A 23,458-nucleotide genomic window follows, 5' to 3' on the forward strand; every position below is an offset into this window, starting at 1 on the left:
TTTAATTTACCTTTACTTTTGGCCTAATATTTTTATAATGCCTTGATTTTTTTTAAAATTAATTAATTTTATTTTTGTCTGTGTTGGGTTTTTGTTGCTGCACGAGGGCTTTCTCTAGTTGTGGCGAGCGGGGGCTACTCTTCGTTGCGGTGCGTAGGCCTCTCATTGCAGTGGCTTCTCTTGTTGTGGAGCACAGGCTCTAGGTGCACAGGTTTCAGTAGTTGTGGCACATGGGCTCAGTAGTTGTGGCCTGCGGGCTCTAGAGTGCAGGCTCAGTAGTTGTGGCGCATGGGCTTAGTTGCTCTGCAGCATGTGGAATCTTCCCGGACCAGGGCTTGAACCTGTGTCCCCTGCGTTGGCAGGTGGATTCTTAACCACTGTGCCACCAGGGAAGTCCTGCCTTGCATTAAATAAATTTTTCCTTTAATTTTGGATGGACTCATGCAGTTATTGCTGATACTGAAGATACTTGAAGGCAGTGATTCTCTCTAAGAAGGCCAAGCTTTAAAACTCAGTAACAGGTTTTCTTTCAGCATACCCTGAAAGGCATTGTTATATCCATAATACCTTGTGTGGTCTTTCAGCAGTTTTCTTAGAATATAGTTAAATACCGCGGTTGTTATCAAAAATAACACAGTACAAAGAGTCAGTGATCTCTCAGTACATCTGACCCCTGGGAGCTTTCAGGTCTAGGTCATCATTTGGTATCAAGTAAAATAAGAATACGTTACTTTTCTCTCGAAGGAATGAGTAGTCTGGTGTCCACTCAGGTTATCATGCCTAATGTCTTCTCTTAGAATACTGAAAAGAGGGCATTTGGGTTTTCTCATTTCAAATACTGGTTGTGAACCTGCCATTTAAACTTATCTTTGGGTCAAGGCTCTCAGTAGAGTTGGTAGTCAGAAAGAAGAAAGGGGGTTCCCATGTGTGATTCTATCTGTGATCAGGTGGCTCTGGGTTTGGTGGACAGAGCGCTGAGCTGTAGGTCCTTCCACAGACTCCGCCCCTCCCCTGTCACTGGTCAGCTGACAACATCTGCCTGGTCAGTTTTGCCTTTGGTAAAATGAGGTAGTTTATCTCAAGTGGTGATTAAGGGGAAGTAATGTGAAAATGATTTTAAAGAGTGAGAAATGCTTTATATACAGCATACAAGTAGTAATTCTTCAGTATTTACATATTATATGGTTTCTCTATGGTGACATTGTTTTGGACCTAGAATTGATATATAGTCTAATGTAAGAATTGTATGTGCTAGTAAATGCCAGAGGCTCTCTTGAAGATACATTTTGGCTGTTTGAACACTTTGCTCTGATTTTAGAGTGTAATTTTCAGAAAAGCTGGGATATATGACTCACTTAATTTTAACATTTTCAATATTATGGGAAAATGTTTTCCTAACAAAATTATGTAAATGATTTTTTGGTTTATGGAGCACGTAATAACAGGGCAACTTTTAGCCATGTAGCTAAGGAGCACCATTTTTTGCAGGAGCTAATTATGAGGTGACCAGTGGTACTATTTCCTAATCTCTTTGGTACCCACAGATGTAGAAGCAGACAAAGCCTCTAAGCACAGCGTGGGTTGCCACCTTTCTCCTTATGTCCTGGTGGCCATTCTGACCCTTGGATAAGCCTAGATGGCCCTTAGAATCAGAAGCTTCTGACCTTGAGCTTGTAACCGGAGAGCTCGGGGCAAGTCGGGTGTGCTGCTGAAGCACAGCCCCTGGACAGCACTTTGCCAGTGTGTTCCGGTTATTTTTACTCAGTGGGTGTTGGAGTGATGAAGGTTACAAGTCTGGTGTTCTATTTTGAGTGTAGCTGATCTTCCTACCTTATGATTTTCATGTGGTTTATTTTTACAGCGTCTGGATGGTTCCATCAAGGGAGAAATCCGAAAACAGGCACTGGACCACTTCAATGCAGATGGGTCTGAGGTATACCATGCATGGCTTTGTTATTTGGGCAGCTTGGGCTCTGTATCAAGGGGAAAGCCTTTCTAGCTTAATGTATTCTGTTTCAGGAACATTTCACAGTGCAACTCTTCTACCTCATAAGGGAAGGAGAAATCACTAAAGATGCCTCTTAATTTTGTTGTTTGTCAGTCCAGAAAAGCATATGCATGCTTATCTCTCCTGGTCTGGATTAATGACAGAGTAGTTCCGGTATCAACTGAGGGTTCTCTGGCGGCTTTCAGATGCCAAATTTCTGGGCCTAGAAGAACCACAAGGCAAGGGTTGGGGAGGGCTGGCTGGTAGGATTAATTTTGACATGTATGTTACATCAGAAGGTTCTGATCTATGCTTTTTTTGGTGACTTGAGTCTTGAAAAGTATGTTTGCTGTGTCTCAGATTTGTTGGACCCCGGTAGGATGTGGCTTAATTCCCTTGCTTGGGCTAATAGCAACATTGGTTAATCTGTTAAGTATTCAACTTGAATTTGGCATTATAAAGTATTTTGTTTTTAAGGTACATGTGGAAGAGCACTTAGGACAAGTTAGAAACTGTGGTAACCTTGTAATTTGTGCATATCACACTATTAAATACCATGGGATGTGAGAGAAGAGGGGAAAAGAAGTTTAGTGTAAGTAAGGCTATAGTGGTGTGAGGAGTTAAGAAAGCCATGGTGAGGGCCAGAGGTAGAACTAAAAGTGTTTTGGAGAGAACGTTAGAACTTCTGAAGTCTGGGCCACTATTCTTTATAGATAGACCAGGCTTAACTTTCTGCTTTCTCAAGAGCTTTGAACACTCTCTTAATGTCTGTCTGTCACTCCAGAATGGTATGACTCCTGCCGCTTGAATAGCACATAGGCCTAGTTAGACTGTGGTATTCTGACTATTTCTCCAGCCTAACATTTTAGTTCTCCTTGAGGAATTTTGGGCACTAATCTCTTCAGAACCAAGGCTCTGAATGGTCAAGGAGAAGAGGAATGTAATTACTAAAAACATTGATTACCATCTAATTCCCATCCTCCTCTCTCTCCTCCCTATTTCCTCAACTGTAAAAGCACCATGATGCCCTACTTCATAACCCTGCTGTGACGACTAAGTGCAATACCCCACACATAGCACTGAGCGCAGGGCCTGGTTCATAGCAGGCACCCCATCAGTGTTACCTGTTTCTCTTCTTCAGTATTTGTTGAGATTGGTTTTGTGGTCCCTACTGTTAGTTTAAAACACAGTGTGAGTTGAATGTTTCATATTGCCCTTTCTCAAAAAAAAGCTAAAGTGGCTTTCTTTGTAGTTCTCTGTTGATTCCCCTGTCCGATGGCTAGATATAGAATAGAGATTCTTTACCATTTTCTGCAACTCTGAGTCTTTTTTAAATTAATTTAAAAAATTACTTTATTACTGGGGGAAAGTATTATAAACACATTTAGAAATTTTGGAAGATGGTGAAGAGTACAGAGAAGAAATACTGTACAAAGAAGAAAACTTCCATCCCAGAGAAAGCTTGCTATTCACATTATTTGGGTGCATTTCCATTCATCCTGGAAGAAACCCTTTGTTTCTTTCTATGTTTGCCCAATTGGGATCATGCTGCATATAGTTTTGTGCTTGCCCTTCCTTCAAAATTCTACTCTGAGCATTTTCCCATGTCATTAAAGATTTAAAAGAACTGTAATTTCTAATATTTTCTCATGCCTGTTCCATCATTTATTTGACCATTTTATTGTTGTCAGATGTTTAGCTAGGATATGAGCATGTAAAAAAGATTTTTGATACATTTTGCTAAATCACTCTTCCCAAACAATTTATATTCATAATGTTTATGTATGAATATTTCCATTTTACCATTTGATAATAGGCACAAATAATATCTTAATATAATTCATATTGTCTTTGATAAAGAGTGACGTTGAAAATATTTCTTATGATCATTCAGACCCCAGATTTCATTTAAGTTTTAGGTGTCTCATTCTCAAGTGTTTACCTGCAGGCTTCTCTTCAGAGTGTGGTGTTGCTTGGTATCTCTGCCAAGGCTCACAGACGATGCTTCAACACCCCTGTTAATCAGTTCTTTATTGGAATTGTGTAAAGCTCTTGTGAGACAGCTCTCTCCATTTTTATTTCTATGGCATAATGTTGGTGATTGTGACTGTTATTTGGAATGTGGAGATCTTTTCATTGCATCTGTGTATATGTATTAAATATACCCATTTATCAAAAAGTAACTCAGAACTACCAGTTTTTGAGTGCCATTTCCATGCCAGAAAGGTGTCAGTCTTTGATACATGACCAAATTCCCTGGAAATAGAAATCTGTTTGGCTCTGGTTTTCTCTGGCTCATAGAGTTTATTCTCTGCCTCCTGCCCATTTTTTTTCTGAGCACTCAGATGCAGGTAGGTGTACTGTGCCTGCCCAGTCTCTTATTATCATTGCTGTGGAAACTGGAATATGTCAGTGCCTGGGTCTTTCCCACACACTGCTGTTCGGCCATACCTGCTCTGGTTTTCTTTGTGCATGTTCCGTGGTGATTGAGGGTCCTGTGCTGTCCAGTGGTTCAGTCATGTGATATGTTAGTACAGTGTTTTTGTATTCCTCACCAGTCTAACAAATGAATGGACATTTACCCAATAAAGTCTCCTTGCTCATACTGACTGCCTTACCTGGCATAATCCACCTTTACCCAGGAAATAAGTATCTAAGCAACTTGCTGAAACGATCCTCATGATAATTAAGTTTGTCTGGTTTCTGTTAACTGCTTGTGTACTAGTTTTAGCCAGGAGAGAACACCAATTCTTTTGCTCCTGTTGCCTTATCAGATTCTACTTTACTCCTTAGTTCATTGCACTGACTCTTACCTCTTAATCAAATGAAAATTCACTCTGCCATCAAGTCCCTGACATTCTTGTAGCCTCCATAAAGTTTGTCCATCATATCTCACTTTTCTTCACACCTGCAGGGGTTTCCAGGTATAAGGGCTTATTGGACTGTGAAACTGTTTCTGAGAAGGCCACTGCATAAAGTAGTATATTGCATTGTGTACAGGACTTCTGTTTCCTGCTCTCGACAAGGGCTGGTGGCCTGGGAATCAATTTGGCTTCAGCGGACACCGTCGTCATCTTTGATTCTGACTGGAACCCCCAGAACGACTTGCAGGCACAAGCCCGAGCCCACAGAATTGGTCAGAAGAAACAGGTCAGTGGAGAGGGGCCTCTAGATATGGCTTGGAGGGGAGGGGGCAGGGGAGGTTATTCAGCCCTTTCAGGATGTTTATAAAATGCTTTTTTTTTTTTTTTTTTTTCCTGTTTCGTCTTCATTTCCCCAAGGGTAGATGTCTGTTTGTTAATTAGTACAGAGAAGCTGTCTTTGGGGCTGAGATGAGCTTATAGATATGAAACTATTCTCTTCCGCTGTTTGAAAAGTATATCACCAGTAACTTTCTGGCTTACTCAAGGATATATGATGAATAGACTTAGAATGGAAATTTTCCATCTATTTTATTATGGAAAAGTTGTTAGAATATTCTACTATTGTTCAAGATGGTCTACTTTTATTACACATGACCAGTATTAACTCTGTGGTATGTTGGAAACGTACACACTTGTTTCCTTTGTAGATGAATTTCAAAGTCTGCTCTAGTACTGGGTACCTCTTAAGTTTCATATGTGGCCAAAGATTCAATTTCAATGAGACAGATCATTCTTTAGCAGCATTTTTATTGTTAGAACAAGGCTATAATAACAATTCCTTAGAGGCTATTTTATTTAAGAATGTAACGTGCTGCAAATAGTAAAAATATTGCATGTACAATACTTAAGTTGTCTGCTTGGATGGATGGCTTACAAGTGGTATGCCATATCAGAGAACAAATATTTTTTTATTTTCCCCCTTGGTTTTAGACAGAGGTAACTTTTTTGTATGTGTGATCAGGCATAAGCATAACATTTCCTTTTCCTACAGGTAAATATTTACCGCTTGGTTACAAAGGGGACCGTGGAGGAAGAGATCATAGAACGGGCCAAAAAGAAGATGGTATTGGACCATCTGGTGATTCAGCGCATGGATACCACTGGCCGGACAGTTCTGGAAAACAACTCTGGAAGGTCCAAGTAAGTGCCGGAAAGATGGGAGAGGTAGCAGAGTCAATTTTATGTCAACATTTGGTATAATTCATTTTTCTAATAGGATGCTTTACAACAGACATTAATCCATTAATTACCTGGAAAAGGCCAAGCCAAAACTGCAAGAAGATGGCATTTTCATTTAATTTTTGCTCTCCCTGTTTCTCCTTCTTCGGGTTCTTTTTTTTTTTTTTCCCATATCAGCCGTTTTCTTATGTGCCCTCTCTCTTCCTTTCCTGCCCTCCTCTCTTGCCTTTTGCTTTTGGCTCTGCCTGTGACATATGACACAGCAGCAGCAGTGGCAGCTGTGTGCTCCTCATTGGGCTTTCATCCTGGCACAACGTTGCCTTGGACTTTTCAGCAGTGAGAATGCACCAGATTGAATTGGTATCTATTTCTTACTGTTGGTAAAAATGTTTGTGTGGAGATTATCTTTCCTATTGAAAACAGAAGGCTATAAAAGGAAAGTAGTTACGTTTTAGTTGGCTTTATTTGGAAACACAACTATTTCTCTTGGAGAGTTTACATTTTGATCAAATTGTTGAGTATCTTCTGAGGCAGTCCTACAACTTGTGTTACAGGTGAGATCAAATGAGCCCTTCCTAATTAGATGATGATAATTTTCCATTAAAGAGGAAACTAGGCAGAAAAAGCTTGTTCTTTTATTTTGGACCAGAGATGAGGAGTTTGAAAATTCTTGGTGAATGGTAACTTTCTGAGTCAAAGGACAAAGAGAGAACTCCCTTCTCTCATGTTGCTAATTATCTTTCTTGCTTAACCATGTAACAGATGAATCAACAGGAAAATAATTGATTTCTTAGTCTTTTGTTAGGTTATATTTACCACTGCAGACTCATCCTGTGGATTAAAAAACATGAAATATTTGTGAGCTCTTTTTTCTTGTGGCAGAATTTATATCTTCACCAGTAATTTGACCTCTTTATGAAGAATAGATATTTAGAACTCCATAGAGGTTATTTGACATTCCTAAAAGATTACAACTACATTTTATTTCTGCAGTTCAAATCCTTTTAATAAAGAAGAGCTGACAGCGATTTTGAAATTTGGAGCAGAGGATCTCTTCAAAGAACTGGAAGGGGAGGAATCAGAGCCTCAGGTAGTCAACAATAAGGGAAAAAACTTTCTTGATAAGTATCATCTGTGAGAGTCTGAATTTTTCTGGAAGTGATTCTGAGTCTGAGACTTTTATAAAGAAACGGTAGTTACTTGCAGAACATAGTTTCTCTTTTTTTTCTTACAGAGCTAAAAGCTCTTACTAAATTGACTAGGAAAGAATGAGAAAAGCATTTGAGGATTTTGTCTTTGGTCTTTTTTGTTCCAATTTTATTTCTCGTAATTTCTGAAGTTTCATCTTGTCATTTGTATAAATAGTAGTTTGAAACGTTAGATATAAAGGACATGAAACTGGGAGTGTAAAAGAAAATGGAATATCAGAGAAGAGAGTTGGTTTATTTGCACCAGTCATTTTCAGTAGATGCGTACCACTGTTGCCTTTTTACCATGTTTGTGTTGCTCTTGTTCTTTTAGGAAATGGATATAGATGAAATTTTGCGCTTGGCTGAAACCAGAGAGAATGAAGTCTCAACAAGTGCAACAGATGAGCTTCTGTCACAATTTAAGGTATGAAAATCATTGTCTGAGAAAGTCTTTAGCATTGATTCATGAACCAGTAATAAGTAATGCCTGTCAATACTTTCTGGGTGCAAGGGACTCTGCTTTTCTCTTTACCTAAGTTGACTCATATCCCTCAAAATCATTCTCTAGAGTTCCAAGTATGATGTGGGTATAGACTGTATAGTCCTCCCCATGAGGGTCACCACTGAAGTGGTCCATCCTGCCCAGATTCAGTGGGTAGAGGAAAAGAAGCCGGTGTGACAAGGGCTGAGAATAAGCTGTCAGTGGGATAGGTGGAGAACTTGATAGTGTGGAGCTCTGGGAGGGGTGGAGAGGTTGTGGGAGAGACATTAATAGAATCATAAGAAAGAGAGGTCAAAGGTATGAAAATAGAAGGTGACAGTTGGGAAGCTCTTGACTTGGTGGGATTTTTTTTTAAGGACAGTTATGGGGTAGTTAGTGGTATTTGATAGAAAATTAAATGAGATCAGGACTAAATGCAGAAGCTGGGCACCTGATGAGTAGGAGGTGACAGCATTGAGTATAGACATTAATAAAAAGCTTAGTGAAGAGATCAGTGAAAGTAATTTATGAGGATAGAAGGATCAAGCAAGGCAAAGTTTTTTAAAGGTGTTACCACGTTTCTAGGTTGAGGAAAGAAATTGAGAATAGGGAAATACTGAAGGTTCTAAGGAAAAAGGAAAATTTGATTGCACATTGCCCAGGAGGAGACTGGAACAGATATAATCAAAAGCACAGATGGAGGAACTGGCCTTTGAAAGAAAAAGGAAAGTATACACTTCAGGGAACAGAGGGGAGAGAAGATGTAGGAGTTCCAACTGGTGACCTTAATAACCAGTAAATTAAGTGAGGTGTTTGCTGAGAAGTGGAAAAGATTTGGGATAGTCCCATCCAGGGGCCAGGAGTTGCCAGGAGGAACTTGATTTAGGGTGTAGAGCTGAATTTAGAAGATGGGGCTTCACATTAGAGCCAGTCAGCAGGATCATATGACTTGCTCCAGAAATACTTGAGGTCAGAGAAGTTGAATCAGTTGGCCATCCCAAGGTGGAAGATTGGCTTGGGAGGCATAGAAGAGTCATCAAAGTGGCAGAAGTTTCCCAGATTCCAGTGAGAACGTGGTTGAATGGATTCATCATGGTTTGGTTCCATGCATGTTAGAGAAGCAGGGAAGACCTGGAGGTTAAATTGATGGTTATGTGTGGTAGACCCATAAGGATTGAGGAAGAAGTGTTTGAAAGGAAGCATTATTTTGTGATGAAGTCCAAGGTTGGCCACAGGTAGAAGTTGTCTTAGTGGAAGAAAAAGGAAGGAGTTGAGTGGATCACAGAGCTCTAGGATCAGAGTTAATGTGTCTGCGGATGCAGAGGATGGAGGTGAATTGTTAGTGTTTCAACTGGATTTCACTTCTATGGGTACTGCTCCCTTTTTTTTTTTTTTAATTTTATATCTATATTTTTTTATTGGCTTTTTTTTTTTTTTTTTTTTTTTTTTTTAATTTTGGCTGTGTTGGGTCTTCGTTTCTGTGCGAGGGCTTTCTCCAGTTGCAGCGGGCGGGGGCCACTCTTCATCGCGGTGTGTGGGCCTCTCACTGTCGCGGCCTCTCCCGTTGCGGAGCACAGGGTCCAGACGCACAGGCTCAGTAGTTGTGTCTCACGGGCTTAGTTGCTCCGCGGCATGTGGGATCTTCCCGGACCAGGGCTCGAACCCGTGTCCCCTGCATTGGCAGGCAGATTCTTAACCACTGCGCCACTAGGGAAGCCCCTGCTCCCTTCTTAAACAGAAGTAATGTTCATGATGGTGCCCTGGTCTAAATATATTAAATATTTGATATGAAATAAATGGAATATTCTTCCAGGTTTGTTTCAATTTTTTGCATTTTGTGTTCTTGTTTTTATTCCTAAGACTAACATGCAGTTTTGAGCATATGAAATTCTTATATACCTTTAACTTCTATACTTTTGATAAAAATGAATAAGGTAACCAATAGCTACTGCTTTGAGTTATGGGTTGTTTCAAATGAGCTCTATTCAGTAGCGATTTATAATGTATCGGACTGTAAGTTTGTAATGGATTAGTATTAGGTTTTCAAATGTTATAATCTAAATAAATCTAAAATTTCTAATTAGTACATTAGAAAATGTGTATGATTTAACAGCAAATCTTTCAATAAAACTTACAATAAGACAGTTTGTAGCTTTATATCTTTCCCTGTTTTTCAGTAAAATTTCTGATGAACTTTAGGATTTGGCAAGTAGATTTTGTGGGGGGGGCGATAAGGGAGAGATGAGTAGAAAATTGATTATTTGTTTATGTAATATCACAGGAGTCCTATTATCATTCATAGCATGTTAGATTAAAAACAGTGCTTGAGTTGGTGTGTTAGTAGATGGTGTTTGGGAAATAGGGAAATGTCAGTCAGACAATGAGTTGTCCATTGTTTTAAGGTTGCCAACTTCGCAACAATGGAGGATGAAGAAGAACTAGAAGAGCGTCCTCACAAGGACTGGGATGAGATCATTCCAGAGGAACAAAGGAAGAAAGTAGAGGAGGAAGAGCGGCAGAAAGAACTGGAAGAAATTTATATGTTGCCTCGAATTCGGAGTTCCACTAAAAAGGTGATCAAGTAACATGAAAGATATGGAAGTATTGATACTTCTTATTTTGTTCACCTTATGTTGTTGTCTGGACGTGGAGGGTTCCAGGGCAGAGTTATAGGAAACCTAGCAGAGGGAAATGGAAAAATGCACAAGGCTCATGCGCATACCTATGAGCCATTTGATCTTTGCAGATTGGCTCTTTGTGAGATGGCTGGACAGGAATTCGAGTTTGACAGAAGTTTGCATTTTGCCCTTGAGATTAGAACCAGTAAATCTAAGAGTTTGGTTCTAATTGGCAAGGCCTTTGACTTTCAGAGTCAAACCTCTTTTCACCTTTAAGAGTTTGTTCATAGCACTTGGCATAAATACTTAGTAAGAGATTATATAAAGGTGCTTTAGTTTACAAAGCTCTATCATAGGCACTATCTAATTTGATTTTTGCAACCACATTTAAGTAGATAGACTGTTTTATTACCCAGTTGTTGGAGTTAACAGACTCAGGTTTGTCTGAGATCCTAGTAAATCAGTATTAGCTAATAGTAGCTATCATTGAGTATTTCCTGTATGTCAGGCATAAGTTAGTGCTTTTCCACTTACTGACTCATTTAATTCTTATGAAAACCCTGTATTATAGGTGCTATTGTCCCCATTTTACAAATGGAAAACAAAGGCATGAAGAAGTAAAGTAATTTGCCCAAGGAAGTAAACATGAAGCCACAATTGAAATATTTTTATTCCAGTTTACTTAATGACATTACAGTATGTCTCTGGCAGAGTGATTATCCCAAGCAGGTCTTCTTTCATCACATGCCATCTGCCTCCTTCTTTCTTAAAGGGAAATTGACTTGCCTGATACGATGGGAAGTTCTGAGTATTAAGGGGTTAAGATGGGCTGGTCTTAGTCCTTAGATCTCTTGGACCTGGCACTTGTTACAATGTGACTTTGCCTTTTCAGGCTCAGACAAATGACAGTGACTCTGATACTGAGTCTAAGAGGCAGGCCCAGAGATCCTCTGCCTCTGAGAGTGAGACAGATGACTCTGATGATGACAAGAAGCCCAAGCGCAGAGGGCGCCCCCGAAGTGTGCGGAAGGACCTCGTGGAGGGATTCACTGATGCCGAGATCCGGAGGTTAGTAGGGGCTCTGCTCTCCTTCCCCCTCACATTTGGAAGGACATGCTGTAAGCCTCAGGTTGATGGATCCCTGACATTGATGACAGGGAGGTCAGAGGAAGGCAAGGGGGACTGAGTCATGCTCCAGGGCCCCAGGATGATTCTCCCTTCTCCAAGGTTTTCCTCAGTTGGGCTCTTTCTTTTTGTTTACTTCTTGTTCTGGGTTCTGAACATTTCACAAAGAAAGTCCAGCCAAGAGGAAAGAGGCTGTTGGAGGTAAACTTGGGCTGAAACTTTCTCTTTTGTTTTTATTGAAGAATATGAATAAATACATACATACATATGTATCAATGTATATAAAAGAAATGGTATAAATATAAAAATTAAAGTAGTACAGATAACCCCAGTTTACTTTCCATCAGTGTTAGTGCTGATACCAGTTTGGTTTATTGGTATATACAACATACTGTTCTGCAGCTTCTTGTCACTTATAATCAATTTTAGGCATCCTTCTGTGTCAGTACTTATTACACATTTGTTGGTGTCTGATTCACACCCCCTCTTCCCTCCAGAAAAATCTAAAATTATTGCTTCCAAACCACTTTTCCCCTAGCTTCCATGTTATTTTTTTTAAAAGCTGAAGAAAGTAGAAAATATGAAAATGATTAACTTTATGGTCTAACCCAAATTTTAACTATTATCAAATAGTCCTTTTAGGTCAGTATTTGAAATCACAAGGTCTTTGTTTCCCACTAAATGTTATACCTGTTCTTTTATTCTTTCTTTGTTTAATTTATTATGGAAAAATGTAAATGTATACAAACATTGATAGAATATTAACACACCCCTCCCCGGGTATTATTTTAACCATTATGAGTTTGCAGTCAATCTTGTGTGTGTGCCATATTTCTATTTTCCCCTACTCTCAGTGTTATTTTGAGAAGAATGTATATTCTGCTGCAGTTGAGTGGAGTGTTCTATAGATGTTTTTAAAGTCTATTTGGTTTACTATTGTTCAGATCTTCCATTTCCTTATTGATCTTCTGCCTGATCTATCCATTATTGGAAATGGGGTATTGAAGGCCCTATTATTGCTGTATTGTTTATTTCTCCCTTCTATTCTGTCAGTTTTTGCTTCATACGTTTTGGGCCTCTGCTGTTAGGTGTGTATGCTTTATAATATGTTGTCTTGATGAATTGACCGTTTTCTCATTATAAAATGTCCTTCTTTGTCTCTAGTAACAATTTATGTCTTAAAGTTTACAACTTGGTTAGATATTAGTGCAGACACTCCAACTCTCTTTTGGTATTGTATGTGCAGTATCTTTTTCCTTTTTTATTTCAATCTATTTGTGTCTTTGAATCTAGCTTGCAACTCTTATAGGTAGTATATAGTTAGATGTTTTTTAAAAATCCGTTCTATTGATCTCTACCTTTTGATTGAAGTCTTTAAACCATTTACATTTAATGCAGTTACTTATAAGATAGAATTTATGTCTGCATTTTGCTGTTCGTTTTTTATGTCTTGGGTCTTTTTTGTTCCTTTATTCCCCCATTACTGCCTTCTTTTGTATTACATATTTTTTAGTATACTATTTTAATTCTCTTGTTTCTTTTATATTTTAAAAGTTATTTTCTTAGTGGTTTCCCTGGAGATTATAATTTGATGTTTTAACTTAGAACAATTTAGTTTAGACTAATACCACCTTAATTTCAGTGGTGTTCTAAAACTTTACTCCAGTTTAGGTACATTTCTTCCCCCTCTTTTGTGCTTTTATTGTCACACAGATTACATCTTTATACTTTATAAGCCCACCAACACAGTTTTATAATTATCGCCTTATGCAGTTGATAGTTAAAATCATTTAGGAGAAGAAAAGAGTTACTGACAAAAATACATATACACTGTCTTTTTATCTACTTACTCAGGTATCCTCCTGAGGCTCTTATTTATTCATGTGGATTTGAGTTATTGTTTCATGTCTTTTCATTTCTGCCCAGAGTACTCTCTTTAGTATTTCTTTCAGGGCAGGTCTGCTAGCAACAAATTCTTTCTTTTTATTTATCTAGGAATGTCTTAATTTCTCCTTTGTTTTTTTTAAATAAATTTATTTATTTATTTATTTATTTTTGGCTGTGTTGGGTCTTCGTTTCTGTGCGAGGGCTTTCTCCAGCTGTGGCGAGCGGGGGCCACTCTTCATCGCGGTGCGTGGGCTTCTCACTGTCACGACCTCTCCAGTTGCGGAGCACAGGCTCCAGACGCGCAGGCTCAGTAGTTGTGGCTCACGGGCCTAGTTGCTCCGTGGCATGTGGGATCTTCCCAGACCAGGGCTCGAACCCGTGTCCCCTGCATTGGCAGGCAGATTCTTAACCGCTGCGCCACCAGGGAAGCCCTCTCCTTTGTTTTTGAAGGCTAGTCTTGATTCTTTTTCTGTCTTTCACATTGGATAATCTCAGTTGACCTATCTTTTTTTTTTTTTTTTTTTTAATTTAATTTTGGCTGCGTTGTGTCTTCGTTGCAGCAAGCGAGGGCTACTCTTCATTGCAGTGTGTGGGCTTCTCATTGCGGTGGCTTGTTGCATAGCACGGGCTCTAGGTGCGCAGGCTTCAGTAGTTGCAGCATGTGGGCTCAGTAGTTGTGGCACACGGGCCCTAGAGCACATGGGCTTCAGTAGTTGTGGCGCACGGGCTCAGTAGTTGCGGCGCACGGGCTTTGTTGTTCCTCGGCATGCGGGATCTTCCCAGACCAGGGATCAAACCTGTGTCCCCTCTATTGTCAGGCGGATTCTTAACCACTGTGCCACCAGAGAAGTAAGTCCCTCAGTTGACCTATCTTTTAACTGATTTTTTTTCCTTCTGTCAATTCATATCTAATCCTGAGCCTCTCTAGTGATTATTTTCATCTTAGTTATTGTACTTTTCAACTCCAGAATTTATATTTGACTCCTTTATATAATTTCTGTCTCTGTTGATATTCTCCATTTGGTGATATATTATTCTCAAATTTTCTTTTAATTCGTCAGACATGGATTCCTTTAGTTCTTGTATATATTTATAATAGTTGATTAAAACCTTTGTCTAATAAGTTCAACTTCTGGACTTCCTCAGGGTCTATTTCCATTGAAAACCATCTTCCTTCCCTGTATAGGGACCATGCTTTCTTGTTTTCTGTAATTTTTTGTTGAAAACTAGACATTTTAAGTAATACAATATGGCAAGTCTGGAAATCAGATTCCCCCTGCCAGCAAGAGGTTTTTGTATTTGCTGTTTGTTGTTGTTGCTGTTTGTTTAGTAACTTTTCTGGACTAGTTCTGTGAAGTCTGTCTTCTCTGTCTTTTGAAGTCTCTGCTCATTTAGGTTAGTGGTCAGCTAATGATTGGACAGAGACTTCCTTAAACACCTTAAGTCTACCAACCAGTAAATCTACCAGCCTTTGCTGAAGGGCTACTTGTGTATTTTGGGGATGTCTTCAATGTTGTGGTAGGCAGTTTACAGCTCTGCCTTAACCTTCAGTTCCTGTTTGTGCAGAGCCTCAGTGCCAGTCAGAGGTGAGAGATTCACAGCTCCTCAGGTCTTCTCTGTGCCTGCACATAGCCCTGCATATATGCAGCCTTCTCGATACCCAGGAAGACGCCTGAGCTTTTCAAAGACCCCAAGACTTGTGGACATCTTTTCCCCCAAGTTTTTCCATTGCAGTTTTTGGTCAGCCTGTTCATAGCACCAACTTATAATGCTGCCTCAGGCAGCTGTGGTGTTAAACCTTTGCCTCTAATTGTTTTTTGACCAATGAACTACAGAGTGTTCTTCATACAGAGTCAGGTCGAATGAAGGCAAGTCTGAGAATGGAGCTTCTCAGGGTGCTGTCAGTCAGGTCAAATAGCACTGTTCTCTGGGGAAAGAGCTTTTGGGGAGCTCTAGGCCTGTTCTGCTCCCTCTAGTGGCTGCTGTGTTGCTTCTTTGCACAGCTGCAGTAGTTGGGAAGGTGTCGTTTTCAAGGCAGTCATGGAGCTGGGGAGAGGGCATGGGAAATAGAGCAAGTCAAAATGCCAGAGAGCTCACTGTTCATACTGAGATTCAGCCTTTTTCTTGAATAAATGCTCATAAGATGGCTGCAAGCCTTTGGTTAATTTCCAGCATTCTAACAAAGTTGATTTTGACAATTTTGCCAGTGTTCTTGTTGCTTTTATGGAGGAGCGGATTTTCAGAGGTCCTTACTCCACCATTCCTGGAATGCTTCTCTGTCTCGATATTATTTTGAAGTAATCCCAAATGGCATATTATTGCAGATGTAAAATATTTCAGTATATATCAAGAAGAAGAAATGTAGAGTGGAGGAATAATCCTCAGGTTTGCTTTCACATATAGTACTTTCCTAATCCATGCTGTTCCTTTAATATTGTTTCTTAGCTATTGTTATATTCATCCCCATTTCCTTTAATTGCTGTGCCCTCTCTTTTCATTTTTTTTTCTCCATAGTATCTCTCCCTTCACTTTTATCTAATCAGGTAGTTTGGCATGTTACAGTGATGCCCTTGATATATCATGGCATCTCGCCTTTTTAGTGAAAGTGCTAGTGGTTGGCTCTAGGGAGGGGAGTGGAATACACATGGATTGGCATGTAGCATGGTTTAGGCTAGAGACTTGTGGAAGGATAGATTAGATTTTTGGCTGGAGACAGTGTTTGGCAGAAGGAGTCAGAGTTTCCAAAATAGTTTTGCCTAAAAAGTTTAAAATCATATGTTTATTTTACTTTGCCTCATTACAAAAAGTATTTGAGGCAGTCCTAAAAACCTTATATTTGTATTATTGACCAGAAAGTAATGGAAAATATTGTAGTGTGGAATTGAAAGTAACAATAGTGGACTAAATAGACCACTTAACTGTACTGGATTTTATTATAAGAGGTTGTGGTTTTTAAATCATTTATTATCTATTGAACTCCATAAACTTCTAAAAATGATAGTACTAGAGTTAAGTCACCATTCTCAATTATGTCCCTAAGCAGTTTCATGACCAGTCACTGAGAATAAAGTTAATCTTTGAATAGATTTTTAGCACTCATTATTTTAAGCTGGCCGCTTTCAAAGGCCAACTTTAGTTCATTTAGTGGCAGTCGCAAGGATTGGGCCCGGTCTCTTTTTGACAGTTTTTATGGCTCATATTTCATCACAGGATGTGTTTGCATTAACATAGCTGAAGTCTGTTTTTCTAATGTGATTTATTGATTATTTTCTTAGGTTCATCAAGGCGTATAAGAAGTTTGGTCTCCCTCTTGAACGGTAAGCTTAGTAATATAATAGTTCCTTATCCACCTCTTTTTCACTTCTGTATTGTAGAGGTTTCTTTTTTTGGTTCTACTTTCCATTTTTAAGGTCTGGTACCTTTTGACAGCCTGGTTTTTAGACATTAATTTACTCACCTGCTCCAGATGACTTGGAGATCAACGAAACATATTGTACATGTAACTGTACTTCACTTCTAGGAACACTGCAGTGAATGAAAGTAGGCTAGAGAAAGGAAAGTGAACACAAAGAAACAAACCAGTGCAAATAGCTTTGGGGCACTTCACCTGCTACTGTTATCAGACAGCGCATTTAGTTAATAAAGAAAGCTGAACCCTTTCCCCTCTGTTTTTTGAAATTAGTCTGTTTTTGTGGACTATTCCAAGTCAAATTCTTTATGATGGAAAGTAAGTCGTCAGTCACTGTCCGAGGGTTCTTGTTGGAACGATCAATTAAGGCATGTAGAGAAAAGTGTCTTTGCAGGAGTAAGCTTATGTGAAACCAAGTGGTAGCTCACCTGACATTAGAAACGTGGGCACAGGGCCTTGAGGTATCCCCGTATTTGTCTTCCCTCAGGCTGGAGTGCATAGCACGTGATGCTGAGTTGGTAGATAAGTCTGTGGCAGATCTGAAGCGCCTAGGGGAATTGATTCACAACAGCTGTGTGTCAGCAATGCAAGAATATGAAGAACAGCTGAAAGAAAATGCCAGCGAGGGTAAGTCAGCACGTCTCCCTTAGTGATTCTCAAAGACCTGGCACTTGTGGATGGGATCTCTGCTGCTAATGCTAAGGGTCTTTTTTTTTTTTTTTTTTTTTTTTTTAAAAGATGAACACACTTATATCCCATGCATCCCTAATTTTTTGAGGTGTGTATTCTCACCTGCCTTTACGTGAGCTCAATTTTAAGATTCTAAAGATTTACTCACAAATGAAGTTGATTTGCAGAAGGTGCAAAGTAATGAACAAGATGAATGATTTCTTTTAATGTTACTGTAGAAAGTTTAGATTGGTTTGAATGATGTAAAGACCTGAGTGGGTAAAGCTGAGTGGACACATTTGTATTTTGGCTGTAAGTGAGGACATTACAGACCACAAACATCAGTAATTATCTTGGATATACATACATGTATTGTTTTGTTGTGATAAACTTAAAGGATTTAGAGAATTAGTTAGAATAAAAATAGTAGATGAATATTGTAAACCTTTTTGTTGCAGTGAGACTCTCTTGGCACTAGAATTTGTTGTAATTCGATTCGACCTGTAGTGTGTTTTGTCTTATACACCAAGAGTGCTTTTGCCTGTCCTTTAAAAGCAGGAGGTGTCAGGAGAGAGCTGAGGTCCTTGTTGCTAAAGGACACCCTTATAGTTGAACCTCAAACAAAAAGATGAGGGTGTGGTCATTCCACAGTTCACTGGACTGTGGTTTATCTGTGCCATTGCCCCCATTCTTTTGTCACCCTTCACTGATGTTACTCACAGGAGGCTCTGTCATCTGTGGTTAAGTATTCAGGCCCTGGAGGCAGCCAGTTTACCTGGAATCTTGATCCTGCCATTTCTTAGCTGTAAGACCTGAGACAAGTGATAGTCTCTTAACAGTCTCATGTGCAAAATAGAGTAGTAGTCCGTGCCTCAAAGGGTTTGGATGGTCCCTTGAATAACTCCGTACATGTGAAGTGCTTGTCATCACGTCTGGCTTGCAGTGTTAGCTATTTCATTAAGTAAAGAAGTATTTATGCTTTGAAATTTTCTTCTTAAGGCTGTTACTAAAAGTAATAGAATTTTAAAATATCTTGAATACAGTCAAAAACATTTTTGGTTTTTTTTTTTCCGTGAAAGAAACTTAAATAACTTGAGTGGTTTGGACAGTGATCCAAATATGTGCTTTTATAGCACCAAGAATACATCCAAAAATAAATCTTAACTTTACAGTGTATTTTTTTTTCCTTGTAATTGTTTTGAATAAGTACTACATTCACATGGCTCAAAAATCCCTATTTCTTGTCTCCTTCTAGAAATATAAGAATACGTATGTTCAAAAAATGAATAGATACTGTTTTAACACAGTTGGTGCTGTAGCATGCACACTGTTCTGTACCTTGCTTTGTCCATCTCACAGCATATTTGGAGATATTTCCTTGTAACAGTCCCTTCCTTTCCACATGTTTCTTTTCTCTGCATCTCTGCATGCTCACATTCTGTATCTGGTCGATTGCTTCCTTCTGGCATTGCTTAACTTGTTTCCATATATATTTTCTATAAACCGGCATTTAGCATATTCCTGAGTCCAGGTTAACATTTCCAATGCTAATGTAAGATTATCGATATCTCTTTGCTTAAGTTGAAAATTTTGTTCCTAAAAATGTTAACATAATCATGTATTTGTCTTATACATTATACACATTTCCAAATATTAATACCAATTTTACTGTTTTTGTTTGCTTTTTTTCTTCTTTCTTTCTTTGGCTGTGCTGTGCGGCTTGTGTGATCTTAGTTCCCTGCCCAGGGATTGAACCTGGGCCATGGCAGTGAAAGCGCCGAGTCCTAACCACTGGACTGCCAGGGAATCCCCCTAATTTTACTGTTAACAATAAGACTTCTTAATGCGGAGTTTGATTTCTTTGTGTTTCTTTTTGTCCTTAAAATACACCTCACTAGCAGTACACAAAGTACTATGTTTTAAAATTATTTGAAATTGTTCTTTTCTCTGTGTGGTTATGCCACCAACTTAATATATAGTTTAGTATCTTTTGTTTTCTTTTCTTTTCAGTTTCTAGGGACTACTTTTCTCCTTTTGATGAAACTTTGCTTCTTTAATTATGTAAAACATTTGCATGGCCCAAAGTCAGAACAAAACCAGGAACACGATGAGAGAATCTTGCCTTCATTCCTGTCCCCCCAGTACTGTTCTCTTCCTCCCCTGTAGGTAATCATTTCTATTAGTTTTGGGCTTATCTTTCCATTGTTTCTTTTTAAAATTTTAAGTCTGTGTGTGTGTATTTTCGCTATTATACAGGAGATATCATACATTATATTCTGTTCTGCACCTACTTATTTTCACATATGGTGTTCACTCCATCTTACTGTGTAGAGTTCATACCTTCTTCCTTTTACAGTTGCACAGTATTCCACTGTGTAGATAGATGTTAATTCACACTTTAATATCCCCTAGTAATAAATATTTGGGTTGTTTTCAGTCTTCTGCCACTATAAATAAAGCCACAATGAATAACTAGTTTAATGAATATGCTGTTTCATATCTCTGCCAGCATATCTTTGGGATAAATTTCTGGAAGTGGGATTGTTGAGTCCTGGGAAAAATGCATATGTAATTTGGTTAGATACTGCCAAATTCGTCATAAATCTGATACCATTTACATTGCCACCTACAATGTATATTCATACACAACAGAATGTATTGTCAAATGTTTGGATTTTTGCCAAACTGACAGTTGGGAAATGGCATCTCATTTTTCTTTTAATGAGCAAGGTTGTGCATCTTTTCTGAGGGCCACTTGTGAACTGTCTGTACATATATTATGCCCATTTTCTATTGAGCTGTTGGTCTTAATTTTTAGGATCTCTTTTTCTTTTTTTTTTTTACGAAGATTTAATACAGGGAATTTTTTTAAAAGTTTATTTATTTTGTTTTTGGCTGTGTTGGGTCTTCGTTGCTGCACGCGGGCTTTCCCTAGTTGCAGCGAGCGGGAGCTACTCTCCTTTGCAGTGCGTGGGCTTCTCACTGCGGTGGCTTCTCTTGTTGCGGAGCACAGGCTCTAGGCGTGTGGGCTTCAGTAGTTGTGGCTCACGGGCTCAGTAGTTGTGGCTCACAGGCTCTAGAGCGCAGGCTCAGTAGTTGTGGCTCACAGGCTTAGTTGCTCTGCGGCATGTGGGATCTTCCCGGACCAGGGATCGAACCCGTGTCCCCTGCATTGGCAGGTGGAATCCTAACTGCTGCACCACCAGGGAAGTCCCAGAATCTCTTTTTCTGATAAAAGTTGCCAGTGTTCTCCTCCAGTTTGTGATTTGTCCTCTCACTTTGCTATGGTATTTTGTACAGAAAACTTAAAAAAATTTTATATAGTCAAATTTATCGATCTTTTACCCTATTTTTGTTTTGGATTTTGATCAGTTAAAAACATTTCTCTACAAAACAGAAACAGACTCATAGACATAGAAAGCAAATTTATGGTTACCAAAGGGGAAAGGGATAAATTGGGAGTATGGGATTAGCAGATGCACACTACTATATATAAAAGAGGTAAACAACAGGGATTTAATATAGCACAAGGAACTATTATATTCAATATCTTGTAACAAACTAAAAAAATTTTTTTTTCTACTCTGAGGATATAAGGGAAGTCATTAAGATCACCACCCCCCACCACCACCAATACCTATGTGATTTCATTTACTTTTATATCTCTGATTCACTTGGAGTCTTTCCTGGTATTGCATCCAGTTTTTTTGGATTTTGGATTTTTCCTATATGGCTACTATATGTCTCAACACCATTCATTAAAGATGGTTGATCTTTTCTCCACTGCTTGAATTTTTTTTTTTTTGAAGAGCTACACAATCTGTTATGGATTTACAATATTAGTATCCTGTTAATGGGCGTTTAGCTTTCCAATCTTTTGCTTTACGGTGTTGTGGTAAATAATCTTGTGTGTATGCCATTTGCGCCATATCCTCCCACCAGCATTGACTAGAATGGCAGTGTCTGTTTCCTCTTAATCTCACTGACATATTTTCAAATCTTTGAATTTTCCCAACCTGAGGTTAAAAAGGCTATGTCTATGTATTTAATTTGCATTTCTCTTACCATGAATGAGGTTGAGTATTTTTCACATGGAACCATTTGTATTTCCTTTTCTGTGAATTGTCTCTTTATCCTTTGCCCATTTTTCTGTTGCAATCTTTTTATTTTACAGATGAGGAAACACAGACCCAGAGAGGTTAATAACTAGAAGTGAGAGGGGAAAGGGGACAGGGGGTAGTTTGTGCAGATCCGGGAATAAATCCAGATTTCTGATCTTCGGAGGAGGTGCCTTTCCCATTTTGCCACATTCTGTTCCAGAACTCATCAGTATTGTTGGGAATAGCATTTGCAAGTGAAATTCGTGGATTATATGAGAATCCCTAAATAATTGTTTATAATTGTAGTGCCATTTCATCGACTTGAATGTTAAAAAAAGAAATCTTTTCTCAGGCTCTGAGCCATCTTTTCCCTCACAGACAAGTGTCATTATCATGCATTTCGATTTGGACTCTTTGGTTAGAATTGACTGCTTTGTTTTTACCTCTAGGATTACTTTAATTGGAAACTCGGGCTAGGGTAACCTTTCCATGACTTCTTTTGTTCATCATTTCAAATGTGTTACTTATTAACTTGATCTCACACTTTTTTAGTAGAGAAGATCATCTTTTAAAGCACTTAAAAATCTGTTGATGGGTTAGAAAAACAAAAGAAAAAACTTCAGCATTAATATTATTCGTTTAAAATCTTCTTTCATAAATTTTAGTAATTTTAGAGCCAAAGTATAAAACAAATAGGAAGATTAAAATACAATTATAAACACTACTGGATTAAAAAATTCTAAATCTTAAAAAACTGAATTGTTTAGAGATTATTTTACAAACATTAATTGAGAAAATTTTTTGCCTTACTTGATTATATCTTTGAATTAACGATAAACCAGAAATATACGCTGAGGGAATAAGAGTTCGGGATTTGTTGACCTATGTTTTCTGTGAAACTTCAGCGAATTCTCACTTAACGAATATGAAATTGGTGTTCTTTAGGGAAAGGACCAGGGAAAAAGAGAGGCCCAACTATCAAGATATCTGGGGTTCAGGTTAATGTGAAATCTATTATCCAACATGAAGAAGAGTTTGAGATGCTGCATAAATCTATCCCTGTAGACCCTGAAGAAAAAAAAAAGTGAGTATAATACATGCTCGTGCGTGGGTGCTTGTGCCATTAGAAAACAGATTTGAAGTTACAGATATGTGTAGTTATGTAGTATTTTCATTGTCTTTTCTCTAACATACCAGAGTGCTTTGCTCATTGGTGTTTATTCCCAAATCAGAAAGACCCCTCCTCTAATGTCCTCCTGCTTTGGAAATCTTTTCAGATACTGCTTAACCTGTCGTGTCAAAGCTGCACATTTTGATGTCGAGTGGGGAGTAGAGGATGATTCTCGCCTATTGCTGGGAATTTATGAACACGGCTATGGAAACTGGGAGCTAATTAAAACGGATCCAGAGCTTAAGTTAACTGACAAAGTAAGTATTTCTGTGATGCTGGAGATGTCTAGAAGATTTGTTGTATAATATTTTTATATTGATTACTTACTTTTAACTATTTTCTGGGGGGGTGGGGATCAAATTGGAAATTAGAACAATAGTAAATTCCTGGGATTTCTTTATCCTTGGAAACATTACCATCTTTAGTGGACTGTGGCACTATTTCAGAGATGACGATAATAGCCGGTGAAATTTTTGGGAAATTATAGGAGAAGTCTTCAAATTCTGATTTTTATTGTAGGTCAAATCTCATTGCAACAAATACCAGGGTAAGATTATTAATCATAAGAGCATTTCTCAGCCTTAGTTGTTGGCACTTTCTTTAACAATATTTGAAACAGCCATATTTCATTTCTACACATGAAGAAAGAATGAGCCATACCTTGGTATTTTTTGTAATGGAATTAAACACTGGCTGTACTTCTCCCACAAAATCGAGC

At 38.5% G+C, this 23,458-nt stretch overlaps 1 protein-coding gene across 12 annotated transcripts in view; it reads left to right on the forward strand.

Annotated features, from left to right (window-relative positions):
- Positions 1-23,458, forward strand: part of CHD2 (chromodomain helicase DNA binding protein 2) — a 119,524-nt gene that overhangs the window by 63,156 nt on the left and 32,910 nt on the right. For all 12 annotated transcript variants that reach the window (XM_036843904.1, XM_036843905.1, XM_036843909.1 and 9 more), the window contains 11 exons: positions 1,862-1,933; positions 4,988-5,137; positions 5,903-6,051; positions 7,084-7,180; positions 7,612-7,704; positions 10,164-10,334; positions 11,272-11,447; positions 16,667-16,708; positions 17,288-17,427; positions 22,515-22,653; positions 22,847-22,997. In XM_036843904.1, the coding sequence (XP_036699799.1) occupies positions 1,862-1,933; positions 4,988-5,137; positions 5,903-6,051; positions 7,084-7,180; positions 7,612-7,704; positions 10,164-10,334; positions 11,272-11,447; positions 16,667-16,708; positions 17,288-17,427; positions 22,515-22,653; positions 22,847-22,997 (1,380 nt within the window). The remainder of the gene's footprint in view (positions 1-1,861; positions 1,934-4,987; positions 5,138-5,902; positions 6,052-7,083; positions 7,181-7,611; positions 7,705-10,163; positions 10,335-11,271; positions 11,448-16,666; positions 16,709-17,287; positions 17,428-22,514; positions 22,654-22,846; positions 22,998-23,458) is intronic.

The sequence above is a fragment of the Balaenoptera musculus genome, chromosome 2 (genome assembly GCF_009873245.2).
Source record: "Balaenoptera musculus isolate JJ_BM4_2016_0621 chromosome 2, mBalMus1.pri.v3, whole genome shotgun sequence".
Taxonomy (NCBI): Eukaryota; Metazoa; Chordata; class Mammalia; order Artiodactyla; family Balaenopteridae; genus Balaenoptera; species Balaenoptera musculus.